Consider the following 14901-nt stretch of genomic DNA (forward strand, 5'->3'; position numbering starts at 1 on the left):
GTGTTAAATCTAAACAATATTAGATGTGTTTTTTCTCTATTGATTTACATTAACACAAACTTTACTCCTCTATAGCAATCTAAATTTAAGCTGAAGGAAGGGGAAAGTGAAAAAGAAAAGCCTGCTTTTTAAAGCATGGTTCTATTCTAAAAGTAAATTTGTGAATGCAGTAATTTATATTTTGGACCCTATTTATTTCTCCATAGTGATTTAGAGAAAGTACTTTTTTGGCAAACAGGGTTGTTAATCTACTTTGTTCTGGTTGTAGATGGAGGTTAGAGGGTGTTTTTAATGTAGACACCACATTGAGAGGTTAAATAAGGCAATTGCAGGTCGAGTGTTTCTTAATTACCCACTCAATCTCTGGTCTGGAATACAAGAGCAAGCAGAATGAGAAGGTTTTTTGTTTGTTCCATTATCCCCCATGCTCTGTGGCAGGACCAGTGGCACAAGCCGTGTTCCCAGTCCAAAGATGGAAGGCTCTGTGTGGCTCATGGGTGGATGGAAGCCCACAGATTTTCCCTGTCCTCGTGGCAGTCTGGGAAAGGCTTGTTGTCTGTGAGAAGGCTCAGGCCATGCCCCACATCTTAGGAGATGGCAACCTTGTCCTCCTAGGTTTGTGCCTGACAGATGCCCTACTTGGCTTAAGTAGTGCTGTGGAGCTTATGGTCCCCCTAACCCCACTGTCCACCACCTCCAAGATCTCAGGAACACACTTGGAGATGCTGTTAGCAAGGAGCTGATATATTTCCTCAGGTGAAAAAGTTAAATCCTAAGACAAAAGAAAAGTACTGGCACTCTTTCATGCCATGAGTCCCTTTGTGTAACCAGTCCCAGAATAATTTCCCCACTACCTTGACAATCACAGCCCTCTCTCACTCAGGTGTGCAATGTGGAATAGCACAGCTTGAGATCAGATACCATTAGCCATCTAACACTATTTTAATCATAATTACTGCTCTGTTCTATTCTAAGTGAGCTCACTATGAGATCCATGCTGCTGTTGGTTTTCCTCAGTGTCTGTGAGAGCTTGTTCAAAGGTACCTCAATCCCCTTGCACAGCACTGTAATCACATGGAGCCACAGTTTTAGTCTGCATTGACAAGTCCTTCATCTTGGCCCCATGAGGTGTGCTAAGAACTAAAAGCTGTGCCTTGTCTAACCTGCCAAGATGTAAGCACAGGGCTGGTTTTATGGGTGAAACCTGCTGTGCTATTCACGATTCAAAAATGTGTAAACTATCGTGTCCAATGGATTTTTAATTGAAGTCCTGCTCAGCTAAATGGAAGAGGAGGGGACCAAAAACTCCTAGAAAATAACTAGCCTAAAAAATGAATATAAAAAGAATCATGCATTTTATTCATCTTCTGGAAAAATCTGTTTTCTTATGCACTTTCCTCTTTACTCTTTAAGATTGCTGCACATATTCTTTTTAGTTATATTATGGAAGAGCTCTATAGAAATCTCTGTACTACTCATATCCTAGAGAACACTGTTCTCATAGTCTTTACTTTTATGTAGAACAGTAGAAGAAATGTAGAAGACATATCCTGATTTGGAGAAGTCAGCTTTGTTTCTCTGAAGCAAACATCAATTCCTTAATATATAGTTGTAAAACAAGCCTTGTTGCACTCTCTGGGTACTAGGGAAGGCATTTCTGGAAAGACGTTAATTGTTAATTCACCAATTGCTGATTGTTACCATTTCATAGTGTGCACTGTTAGAATTGATTAACCATCTGTTATTGACTGACTTTTGAAGACCTGACTTTAAATCAAACTCACAGACAGGAAAGAGAGGCAAGGAGAAAAGGCCTGATAGTGCAGAGCCCGGTTTCAGTTAATACCACCCTGCATTAATTGGCAGTAACATGTTTGACATAAGTGACTGCTGCAAATCCCTCCCTCACCTCATGGCAGATAGGCCATTCATTGCTTTGCAAAGTGTAAGAAAAAGCACTTCATAAATACAAATATAAACACATTGCAAGTGGTGCTTGTAAAAGGAAGCAAAGACCTGGTTTCTGGCACTCTGCCTTTTTACACAGCGAAACAAAATTGTTATTCAAACCTAACAGGGGTTTGGCCAATTTAAGAAGCCAGATTTATTGCTGAGTTTCCTTTACTGCTCCAGGATATGATTTCACTTTTGCAGAAGAAAAAGAGAGATCATATCATTTACATAACAGGGTAATAAATAAATAATTGGTTACTGTGGTTCCAAGTACACTTCCTCATGTGCACAGATGATAAAAACTGCATTCAGATGTTGCTGGTCCTGTTTTACTCCAGAATAGGGGATTTAAAACTGAAATGTCATCCTGAACTCACCCCTGGTGCCTGAATAAATGATAGTGACCTGCTGTGTGAATCGGCTTAGCAGAACCTTGCAGGTTAAAGTGCTCTTTGGGGAGAGGAAAATCTGAAAACAATTCTGCCTGATATAGCTGTCAGCTCTGTTAACTCTTTCCAGGATATCACCTCCCTTTTAACCACAGAGAATCCCGCAGACTAAACATATGCTCTCTTTTCTTAGCAGGATACCTGGTAAGAAACTTTACCAACTGCAGTAGATGCTTAAATGGAGAAAATTATTCTGCTTCAGATTGGCTTGACTGTTAAATTGCTCTGCAGCCTCTATCTTTCTCTGAGTTTATGTTTCTCCTGTGTATGAATATTTGTTCCTTTTCTTCTGACTTCAAGACAAAATTTTTTCTTCTGTTTTGAAGGCTCAGCTTCTTTCATTCTTGCTCCTCATATCTCAGCTCGGACTATTTTCTTTGTTTGGAGGCAGATGCTTTGCTGATGTTATTGACACTTCTTCTGAGCATCTGGAACATATTAGATAAGACCAAAGATCTGTCTAATCCACTGCCTCATGTTAAAAAGCAGCTGGTACAGGGGTTTCACAGGAAGGAGCTTAGGGAAGATAGATTATTTATCTCACATACTTTGCCACATGCTGATATCTAATACTTAGGGATCAGATAATGCCATGAAGTACATGGTATTGTACTTTTGCCAAATATTTGGCCTCATTCTCTCTAATCCTCTATCTGGTTTAGTTTGGCCTTTTGTTCTTTCTTTTCCTTGACACTATGTATCTTGATGTGTCTTGAACAGTCACCAGCCACGGCAAGAAATTCGATGTGGTCCAGATTTGACAATGGTGGGCTGTAAGCAATTTCCAAAGAGCTGGGATTTTGCATCTACAGTGGGAATAAACCTGCCCTGGCATACTTCAGCTGCACCTCAACAATACAAGAATTTTAATAGTTTGTTAGGTTTTTATGACAACTAAAGTTGGTTTTATCAGGTTTGAGTCTTTGGTGGTTCTCTGTTCCTACCCTTTTCTCTGTAGGCATGATTCTTGGAAAAAAAAATTATTTTTCTTACCCCCCCCCCACCCCCCCACTGCATTCTTTCTCTGGAAAGTAGAAAAAAGTGTTTACTCTGGAGTTAAGCCTTAAAAAAACACAGAAAATACTGCTTTTCCTTTTAAATGTGGTCCTCTGTGATTTTTTTTCTTGATATTTTGACTGCAGCAGGGAATTTTCCCTTTTTTTTTTTTTTTTAGTGGTATCCTTTGGCTTCTTTTCTCAACAACTCAATACTTCTGAGGAGAATCTCTCAAAAGATCACTGATTTTTTCTCCAAGCTCCCTTCTTAATCTCATCTTTAAAATTTCTTTTCCATCTTTGTCCAAGTACTTCCATGTTCCTTCTCCCCATTTACCACTTATCTCTGGAAATAATGGCTGCCTCAGACACTGGTGAAGATCATTTCAACTTTGAGGACTTCCACTTAGTTTTCCTTCTTCTTTCCTTCTTTCTCTCTTGTTTTCTTGTTTTTCTTTCACTGACGGCAGCTTTTAGCTGAATTTAGGCAGCATGATGGGCTGGAAATGGCACAAGTGGCCACCTGTGTCTCCCAGTATGATTGTCTGACATACATGCTGTAAAGTTCTTCAGTATTAACTGCAAGAGTTGCACTAGCAAAAACTTCACACTTTGTGTAGAGAAAGTGGTTTCTGAAATCCTCGTTTTCAAAGTTTTATGAGATGGAAACAGACTTTTAAAATACAATAGCAGTGAGGACAGGTAACTTTGAGTTCTGAGTTCTACTTAGAGTTTCTTCATCTGTCTGGGGTTCAGTTAGGCATTGGACAAAAATTTGATGTCAATCTGTTTGTGATTGTTATAAAGAGTGCCAAGGGTTGGTAAATGACATCATGACAGGCAAGTATGTAGTCTTGCCAGCAATTTGTAGCAGGCTCTGAACTCACAGGTTGGCAAGTACTGGACATGTGACAAAAGCAGCAGTAGGTGGGAATGGTTTGCAGTAGAAACTCCAGCCTCTTGGCTGAACTCAGCCATGGCAAGTGGTTCTGAGTTACTGATCTGTTTACCTGCCATTATGGGGGATGTCATCACAGTACACTTAGTTATGTTCCTTGATCTTCCCTAAATTTTTCAGTCATTTCATAAACAATGTTGTTTATATCCCATGGTAATTTTGCTCCAGGGAGGAGATCTTTTTGATGCTATTACTTCCACCAACAAATACACAGAGCGGGATGCCAGTGGGATGCTTTACAATCTGGCCAGTGCCATCAAATATCTTCACAGCCTGAACATTGTCCACAGGGATATCAAGCCGGAGAATCTACTGGTAAGTGAAAATTCATCTTTCAGTGTTGCTGATAACTTGGGAGTGTGTGAGAAAAGGTCTGCACTTCCTCCTTCCACATGCCTGCCAAGTTTATTTCAGTCTTTTAACTCACTGGTCTTTTCATTTTAACCTTTGCATTGTAAAGCTCTCTTAAGAATACCAGCTGTCACAGGAAGTACAATAATATGAGGTGGTATGTCTAGATTGTTCCATGGGACACAACAGCCGAGTTATTCCTGGGATCACTAGAAGTAACCTTCTAGTAAACTGCAGGATAATTTCAAGCTTGTCATAAATATAAGTGTTCTTTCCTCAGCAGACTCTTCTGTACTTTTGTTCCTGCCTAAATAGTTAGCAATCCTTTAGTTTTACAAGTATGGTGCATGTAAATGCTGTGCCCTAGTAATGTCTGCATCAGAGCAAAGCCAGGAAGAGAATTCATTGTCCTTCCCTTACTGCATCTTGAAATAATCCTATAGGACTTTTTATTGAGCCACTTTTACAAACAGACAATGTAAATCTTTATTTTTCTGACTAAATCTGTATGAGCCTAATCCACTGAAGACAGTGGAAAATGTACCCTGGCATAAGTCTTTCTGGTGAGAATTTTGCACACTTGACTGCAGCAGTTGTATCCTCCACATAGTTTCACTTGTCCTGAGAAATTAGCTTATTTCACTGTTCTGAGTTTTCACAAATTTGCTGACATGTTCCAATATCAAGATGTCCCAATTCTCCATAAATTCTGCAACCATAAAACAATGTTCATAGAATCATAGAATATCAGTTCTCTCAGCAGTGTTTTCTCAGCCATGACTTAATGCATTTAGTCCTGCTTGACAACTGAGAGGTTTTATGGGAAAGTTGACTCCAGCAGATATTATTAAACTTAGAGGCACTGGGATTTTTACAGTAGAAGTTCCTCTAGTGGCAGGTCCTGGGTGAGGAAGTAACCTGCCCTCATTTTCCAGAAACTGCTGAAAACACTCTGGGTGGAAATTTCACTAGACACTGATGACTGATACACCTTTCTTGGCCCTTTTGTTCCTTTTAATTTCTGGTGCTGGTGTTGATAGGTGGCTGTATAGAGATGTTGTAGCAATCCCATGCCAGGATTCATTTATGCTGTTCCTGGAGTGTGCAGAGGGTCTTGGTCTGGGACAAGCCTCACTCTGCTGCTGTCTTGACTTGCCTGTAAATGCCTAAACTCCATTGTTGTCAGAGTTAAAATTCTGGGTGAAAGTGGTGGGCAGGAGGTGTGGGCAGGAGGTGAAGACAGCAGGGCAGGTATTAGATTTGCCTGTTCAGCTTTTCTGGTAATTACACACTAGTGGGAATGATCACATTGTTCTCATTGCAGCTGAATTATTTCTGAGTGACTTTTCCAGAGTTGTACTGGAAAATTCCATTGCTTTTGAGACTGAGCTGTTAGGATGCAGCATTTAACCTTTTGCAACATCCTAATTCTCAAAAGCCAGCATTTGATTCACAAATTGCATTAATTCTTAAGGTTTATCAGGTCCTTGAAAGAAACAAGTGCTGCTTTTGAAGAGTGCTTTGGAACCAGCCTTACCTGAACTCTGACCCTAGTTCTGACATTGTCTGCCTGTGGCCTCAATGTCTCTGAACCTTTCTGCCTTTATCACAGCTGTCAAATGGGGTGTGTGGTTCCTTATGTCACAAAACTGCAACTTGTGTTATTTTTATGGTATTTACAAAACACTTGAAAAATGCAACATGGGTCTCAGCATTTCTTTTGCTAAACACCTTCTACTTGCCTTTTTTAGCCTGCCCTTTTCCTTGCAGCTCTTTAACCCTTCACCTAAGTGGTCGTGGTGGAATTTTTCCCTTCTTGTTCTTGTGCTGTGGCTTTCCCTCTGCTACTGTCATGGTGTTGCATTTACAAACCCTGGTTGTGTTGTTATAGCTTGTTCTCCTGGCCACTGGTGTGAGAACCAGCCCTGTCTCCCACACCCTTTTCCAACTCATGGATTGTAACTTTAGGTTTAGAGGAGCATGTCCTGGGGCTAAACATCCTCATTAGCAGGGAAGAGACAACAGGGAGGATGAGCAGCCTGTAGGGTTGCTACAGGAAAACATGGGGAGTGGAGGGGAGCATGCTGCTCTGAAGAATGAGATGAGAAGAGGATGCTCACCTGGAACTGCTTTATTTCATATCTTACCTGCCCCTGGTAGAGCCTTTCCTTTCACCTCCTCCTTTGTCTCTTTTCATTCTTCCTTCTTCCCAAAAGTAACTTTCAGGCTTAGAGTTGATGTGTGAGACCAGCTCTAGATCCTGCTAATAAATCTTTGTGTGTGTGAACCTGTCGTGTCTGCAGCACCCATTTTTTTTAACTGCTTAAATATTTCATACTATCCTCAAGGCATGTAAAGTCCACCTAATGGTCAACTGTCCAAAAGTTAGGGTGTGCGGAATACCTGTGATGTTTTTGCATTTTTGTTTATTTTTTTTATTCTCTAGGGAGTCTTCCATGTTTTAATTGGAACATTTTTCATAATTGTTGCTATTTAGAACGTTTATTTTGTCAAGTCATGGGATGTCTTTATAGCCATATAATAAACCCTAGAGAACAACTTCTCTGACTGTTGCCATCTGCACTGATCACAAGAGCAGCTTAGAAAATACTGACAGTCTTTATTCTAATAGGATGCATATGGTGGCATACAATTATGTGTGGCTGCATTCAATTAGTGTAGTACAATTACACAGTTTTATAGCTTAGTTAAAACAGTGAAAGCACTACATAGTGGGTAATTTTCACTAATCCCCATTTCTTTAATTGCCCTTCAGTATTTAAATGCAGGAACATATATATTTATTCTGAATAACATGAGCATTAAATTATCTTTCCCATTCCTTGACTGGCAAGTAACATACCACAGCTTCAGATTGGGCTCTTTTTATATGCAGTTATAACAGGGTGAGGAAAAGTTACTTTCTTCATTTTTATAAGTCAGCTGAAGTAGTTTTCCAAGCAAAGTAATTCCTTGAAACAGATGAGGCAGAATACTAGAAAATACACTGTACCAAACCTTCTGCATAGGTAAATATTGCCAAACAAACCTCTTCTGTAATTAACTTCTGGTGTGGATGAATCACACAAGGTGTGGTCTATGGAAGGAAGGAAGTTATGAATGTATGCTAGGTTAGCACAGCTCAGACAGGACTTTGTAAATGATAACTGCATGAAACAGAATATGAAATACTAATTAGGCCAGATTCAGCTCTTGATGTCTAAGTGCACACTTTACATATTTCAGCAACTGAATATTTAAAACCCTAGTCTCTAGACTTTAATTAAAACTGTTGTTGAAATTAGATTTATTACTGCCATTTCAGAGAGCACTTTCTTTAGTTTCAGGAACCAGATGTATTTAACAAGCTGTGTTTTGAATAAAACCATAATTGCTTTTTTTTTTTTCCCAGTGCTTTTCTATAAACATAACTTTTTTCTGGCTTAGTAGAAGAGAAATGTGAATCCATTATAAATTGCTGGTCCTCTTAAAGATCCAGTTGAATTCTTAAAAGTAACATAAGGAGAGGAGAAGAATTTTGTGTATTCTGAATGTCTGCTTGTGGCTGTATCACCTGGTAAGCAGGGATTCAGGACAGAGAGGGGTTTTCTCTCTAGCAATGACTAAGATTAACAAACAAGGAACTGGGGGATGAGAGCTGTATAATATAACTAATTATTATGAGCAATAGCAGATCTGTAGGAAACTGGGGATAGACTTAAAAAATTTATTTTTGCTCCAAGTGAACTCTTCAAGGGTCCCATTTAAAATTTATTGTATTTTTATAAGAAAAAAATCTAGGATTTTCTTCTTAAAACAGTTGTAGATAAATGTGATTTTGGATGTAGGAGTAGCTGGTCAAGATACGTATAAAAAGGATAATTTTTGTTTTGATTAGGCAGTGTGATACCTATTATTTTTGCACAGCTTTGCTGCAAATTGTTTACATGATATCACTAGTGGTGATCCAGACTGCATAGGGCTTTTGTTTGGGTTGCAAAATAATAAAATGATGCATATATATTATAAAAAGGTCTCCTGTAGACTGTTTCCGTTATTAAGGTGCTATTGTAGAAAAACAATCCAAAATGGGAAGCAAAAACTCAAACCAACACCTTGATTAAAGATACGCTTACAGTCTCGTGTGTAATTTAGATACATTTTTGTATTTTTTATTTTAATTCTTTTTTAATGGGATCTAGCCTTAAAGGCACAGAACTCAGTGTCTGGCATAAGCAGATGATGGGGGATACAAGTCACCCTAAGACATTAGTTCTCAATGTTTGCAGGTTTAAAGACATTCTTTTGCTCTTAGCCAGCTTTTAAAATTATGTAATTTTTACTGATGTTTCTACTTCTTTTTTTCTTTCATGTGACTGCATCATAAACTCCCTTTGCACTCATAAAGCCCCCATGAAAGATCATGTTGCTGCTGTGAAGACCAGGTTTTCAGACAGGATTTTCATCTATACCCATTAGCAGCCCTCACTGCTTATGTCCCGTTGATCTTGATGCTGCCGTGCCAGTAAGACACTCACTGGTGTGTCAGAGTCACCCAAGGAGAGGACAGTATTTCTAGGTGAAATACTCCAGCTAGATTTGTGTCTTGGGGCTTCAGCACACAGACAAGAGCCTGGAACTGCTATCAGCACAGTCACTTTTGTATTACCTAAGTAGTTGAAGTTTCTGTGCAAACCTTTATGCTCTCTGCAAGTAAAATGAATAAACTCAACCCTCCTACACTTAGGAAAGCCACTGTTGGAAGGTCATGATTTGCTTCTAGGTTTTAGCATCTAGCAAGTGGGACATCTTTTGTTGGACAGGTAGTAAGATAAATCTTTCCAAATCATCCTGACTGCATTTGAGGGAAGTTGTCCAAATTGTCTGTGATTTTTCAAAGCATGAAGAGAAATACATTAAAGGCAAGGAGAAAAAAAACCCTGTAAATAGTAAAGAACATTTCAGGCAGTTAGCAAGTGAATATAGTAATTGCCTTGATGGTTTTGTAGTAAAGCTTTCAATTTTTCTCCTGATTTAGGTTTATGAACACCAAGATGGAAGCAAGTCCCTGAAGTTGGGAGACTTTGGCCTAGCAACAATTGTGGATGGACCTCTATACACTGTCTGTGGGACCCCAACATATGTAGCTCCAGAAATCATCGCTGAAACTGGGTAAATCACTTCTAGTGGTGATAGATTGAAGTGTACTCAGTGGAGCACATTCTTGCCATTGTGCCAGAGTGGAGTTCTTACAGTTAACATTTTTTGTGCTGCCTTTGGTTGGCTGCGATGAAGAATCATGGTCATGGCTCATAGAAAATACACATGGAAGGGACCTGTGGAGGCTGTTTTACCCAAACCAGTTCAGAGTAGGCTGGCTTTAGAGTTATATCAGTCAAACTCTTCCCATTGTTGGCCTTAAACTCTTCAGCTTTACCTTGAGTGACTAACTAGCCATTTGCAGATACAGTGGAAGCAATTCTGCTCTCTAGAGACTGCTAACTACCATTCACTTAATTCTATTTCATTATCACACACTCTTCTGATATGGTCCACAGAGGAAACCCCTGCTGGCTTGAGCAGCCTGTTTCACCTTTGCAGACTTCATGTTGACAGGCATCACTAAAGTTAACTCAACTTGAATTAGTTAACTAACTGAAGAATACAGCCCAATGTCTTCTGTGCACTCATACATTCTGATCTAATGCAATTTTAACATGTAAAGGTAAAAAATATTTGATAGCAGAATGAGGATTTGTAGGTAGAAAAAGTTCACATGAGAATTTATAAGAAATTATTAATGATTCTGAACGTATTTCCTCTGTTCTTGCACTGTAGTCTGTAAGAATTGTATGTGTCTGACCATGTCTCTCAACTTCTAGATATGGCTTGAAGGTGGACATCTGGGCAGCGGGTGTGATTACTTACATCCTGCTCTGTGGTTTTCCTCCATTCCGTGGGTATGGACTGATCTATTCAACCATCCTTGTTACGTGAATTGGTCCTGTGCTCCTTGCACATTAAGCACAGACATTCCCACTGGGATAAGTTCTCTGCTCATAGGGGTTGATTTTTTTTTCCTGAGCTCTGCATAGTGTTCTACACAAGCCCCATAAATGTCTGCTATTTTATGGTAAAATCACTGTCTCATGTTTGTTTATTGTAGTTTTAACTTCATTGCATTGCAAAACCAGAGCCTTCATTACAGGATCTGCGTGCCTTTGCCTGAAGTTTTAAATACACTGTTCTTTCATGAACAAAATGCAACATATTTTGTGATGGGTAAAAGGTAATTTAAATGGAAGCCAGTTAATAAGGACATGTCAGATATTTTATCCTCTCAAAGCAATTGCAAAGTTGTGAACAAGCATAAAGATAAGGAGAAAGAAAGCGTGTACCAAACGCACTGTGTTTTATGATCTCACCATTATCACCCATTGCTGCATGTTTGGGGCAATCAATAGCTTCCAAAAGCATACTAAGGCATAAAAAATTAAAAGCAATTTTAAGAAGTCTATTGAACCACATCTGAAAATAATTTTTCTTTAGGTTGTGTTGTTGGTTTTCTTTGGTTTTTACTTTACAGAAGTGGAGATGACCAAGAAGTGCTTTTTGATCAGATTTTGATGGGACAGATGGATTTTCCATCTCCATATTGGGACAATGTTTCTGACTCTGCAAAGGTGAGTTGTTTAGTTGATGGTATTCCACAATATTATTTCCAGTGGGAGTGCCTCATTCATGTTGTCCTTTCACAGTGTTGTATTTGACATATCTCATGTATCTCCTGCTGCACCTATAAATTCCTCTGGGTCACCAATTATGTTGCATTTGGTTACTGTCTCTTAGACTCCAGGTGGTTCTGAAATGGACCCCATTCTGAAATGGACATCGTGTCTTATATAATTTCTCACACAAAAGAGACACCAGCAGCCCTTATTGATTAAGAAAAAATTAAAGTAATTCACTTCTTAGCTTGAAAGCTCCTTGGACTGTGCTTTACATGCACTTGTGAGGGGGACCAGGTACCAACCTGGAGCCTTTGAACATCATCTAATAATATTATGGGGAGGCTGATTCCCTTGTTAACCCCATTAGATGTTATGTCTGTTGTTTCTTTCTGTCAAAGAACTAGGCCTCCCATTGCCTTATAGTTGCAGACTGGTATGAAATACAGACTTGTTCTGGTCACAGCTCTTGACCTGAAGTCTTTGGTGTGCTAAGGCAGATATAATTATTTACAGATACAGACCTTGACAGAGTTCATTACACTTGCAGAGCAGATCAGGTTTTTTAACTCTCACCAATGCATTAGAGAAACAGTTTAACTCAAAGATTTTTCCAGGGATCTGGCATTCACTATGATTATATGTATAAATATATGTGGACAGAGACGTAACACATATGTGTAAGTAAAAAAAATCATATGGTCATTCTGTAGATAGATAAGTGCTTACTTTCAGTCAGTTTACTTCTCTAGTCTGTAAGGCAAATCTACGGAAAACTGTTCCTGTTTCCATCAGTGTGGTAGTGTTTGATTAATCACAAGAAAAATAAAAAGTGAAATTTGGAGGTGAATGAGAGTAGCTCTGAATCTCCATGCTTTGGAGAGTTACATCCTGCCTTTACAGGTATATGGAGGGTGATCAGGACTAGCATTTTTGCTTGTTAACTAATAAGATTAATGAATGAGATCAGTCATAGAGTTGGAAATCCTCTAAGACAAATCATTGTGATGTAGCAGGCATTATTTCATGGCATCATTAGTGGGAACCCTGCTACTCCTTTGCCAATGTTTTTTCCTGTAAAACTCCTTCTGCCAAATAGTTCTGTCTAAAATTTCTGGTTTGAAGCCTTAGCCTGTCCATATAAGTTATTCTTGTGACTAAGAATTACTAGCTTTGGTCTTTGGTGATGCACCTTTATTTGCTGTCATATTACCATCCTGTATCCATGCACTGCGCTCTGTGGATGAAATTATCAAGGTAATTGCAGGGAAAATCAGAGGATGAAAAATAATGGTTTTAAGTTGGGGTTTTTTTCTTCTACATCATTTATACAAGAGTATAAAGTAAAACTGGCTTTTTTTTTCCTACAGAGGAATTGGCTCTTTCTTAATGGGAAGCTAATCTAATTGCATGGGACCCTCTGTTTTGCAGATTATGTATTAAGTGCTTTTCCCTTAAACAGTGGCTTCAGAATTATAACTCAGAACTGTCTTCTAGCTTCTCAAGGTACTGTTAGATATTGATTTAAAAGTTCAGCTAAGAGTTCATCAGTTAATAGTTTTACTATTTTTTTAATAATATTATATTTTTGCAGGTGGTAGTTCACTCTCTCTTTGAGAACTCTTACAACATCAGTTTAAGAGTTCTTAAGTGAATGAAATATTGATTTGTTCTTTAAAAGTGTTCTTTAAATTTGACCCTATATTCAATTCCTCAGGAACTTATCACAATGATGCTTCAAGTAGATGTAGATCTGCGATTCTCAGCCTTGCAAGTTCTTGAGCATCCATGGGTTAATGTAAGTATTTTCAGACTTGGCACTTTTGAGCTCTTTTCTGTCAAGTCCTTGCTATGCCCTTTTGGAAGCCAGCACATTCTAAGGATGCCACACATTTAACTGGAAATAAGCTGGGTTACAAGCTGATTTAGTGTATTATGTACCTTGGAGTTTTCACTATTTCGTGTGTGCTCAGCTACATTTTCTCTGAAATGGACTTTCAACAAATCTCAATCCTATTTGATGAATGTATATCTCTAACACTCAGCTTGCAGGTTCAGTGACACATTTTGCTCTCCTGAGATCAGGTGGACTCAGAAATCTCAGTCATGATTAGGAGTTGCTGAAATGCAGTCCACACTGTTAAGCCCACTTGATCCAGAATGGAACAGGGAAACATTTTGAATCATATTTAGCTTTTGATGGTATTTAAGATTTGTTAATTATTCCAGACTATTTAACTTTTCTTAAAATATTTAGATGACAAGAAATAAAAATCTGAGATAATCTATATTCCAATTCAGAAGGGACAGCTGAGAAAAGAAGCACAATTGGGATGAACAGTGAAAAAAGATAAAGGAAGAAGAAATAATGCTTCATTTAGTTTGTTGCAAGTTTGAGTGTGCAGTCCTCCCTGGAATACTCTTTGGTCCCTAAGTTGCTTTATACAAAATCCCTTTCTCACTAAAATGCTATTCTAAAAATTCAAATATACAGTCACCTCAGATATTAATTTTTTTATGAAAGTATCCTCCATATAGTCAGAGTAAAAGTGATCAGTTAAGTATAAACCAAGTACATGCTTTAAACTTGGAGGGTTCACTTATTACCCAAATCTCTATTTTAAAATTGTAAATGCTATTAACATGCAGAGCCCTTCTGTGGTATATGAAGAGTGCAAGGATCCAGGACAATGTCTGATGAAAATCTTTTCATTTTGAAGATGGCATTCAAGCAGCTGAAATATTAATTTTCCTTCAATCCAGGGGCTGTCCTTGGACATAGTGCTCTGTCAGAGTTTATAATTCTCTGTAGCAATTGAGGTGATTTATAATCACCTTGTGGTGATTGAGGGGTCTCTCAGTCTCCATGGGAGGAGGATGTGTGGAGATTTCTGGAGTGCTGAAGAGGAAGAGCTGGAAGTGGCTGATCAGAAGTCACAGAGAGGCCAAGTGACCCTCAGTGTCAGCCTGCACACTGCTGCTGAAATTACTGAAATGTCACTTGCTTACACCACTTAAGGAATTGCTCACTATTCTTCCATTTCTTCTGAAAATATATATTTGAAATGTTAATGTTACTTCCAGATATTTCATTTTTAAACATTGTTACACCATGGTGGGTTTTAGAAAGCCATTTTAGTGTGATGTATAAAAAGGAAGTGCATCTCTTTAGCAGTAACCCAATGGTGGTGGTGTGCAGGTGACATGAGGATCTGCTTCCCTGCCCTCAATTGTACATGCTGGTGAGGAGACTGGGACTAAAGACTTTTAACCCTCCAGACCTCTGCTAGAAAACCCTGACCTCTAGTTACTGAAGCACCTTGGCAAATTCCTGACTTTCTGTGCAATAAGTTAACATGCAGAACCCCTTGCCAGAAGGTGATGTAGACAACTGCTATAAATGGACTGAAAAGAGAATTTAATACATTTTTGGAGGATGATCCCATTGGTGCTTATTAAATATAGTG

General features: G+C 38.7%; 1 protein-coding gene across 2 annotated transcripts in view; it reads left to right on the forward strand.

The window, feature by feature from the left end:
- Nucleotides 1-14901, forward strand: part of DCLK1 (doublecortin like kinase 1) — a 228149-nt gene that overhangs the window by 189185 nt on the left and 24063 nt on the right. For both annotated transcript variants that reach the window (XM_079304891.1, XM_079304890.1), the window contains exons 11-15: nucleotides 4524-4670; nucleotides 9745-9878; nucleotides 10589-10666; nucleotides 11293-11389; nucleotides 13152-13232. In XM_079304891.1, coding sequence (XP_079161017.1) covers nucleotides 4524-4670; nucleotides 9745-9878; nucleotides 10589-10666; nucleotides 11293-11389; nucleotides 13152-13232 — 537 coding nt within the window. The remainder of the gene's footprint in view (nucleotides 1-4523; nucleotides 4671-9744; nucleotides 9879-10588; nucleotides 10667-11292; nucleotides 11390-13151; nucleotides 13233-14901) is intronic.

This window comes from Erithacus rubecula (assembly GCF_903797595.1).
Source record: "Erithacus rubecula genome assembly, chromosome: 1".
NCBI lineage: Eukaryota > Metazoa > Chordata > Aves > Passeriformes > Muscicapidae > Erithacus > Erithacus rubecula.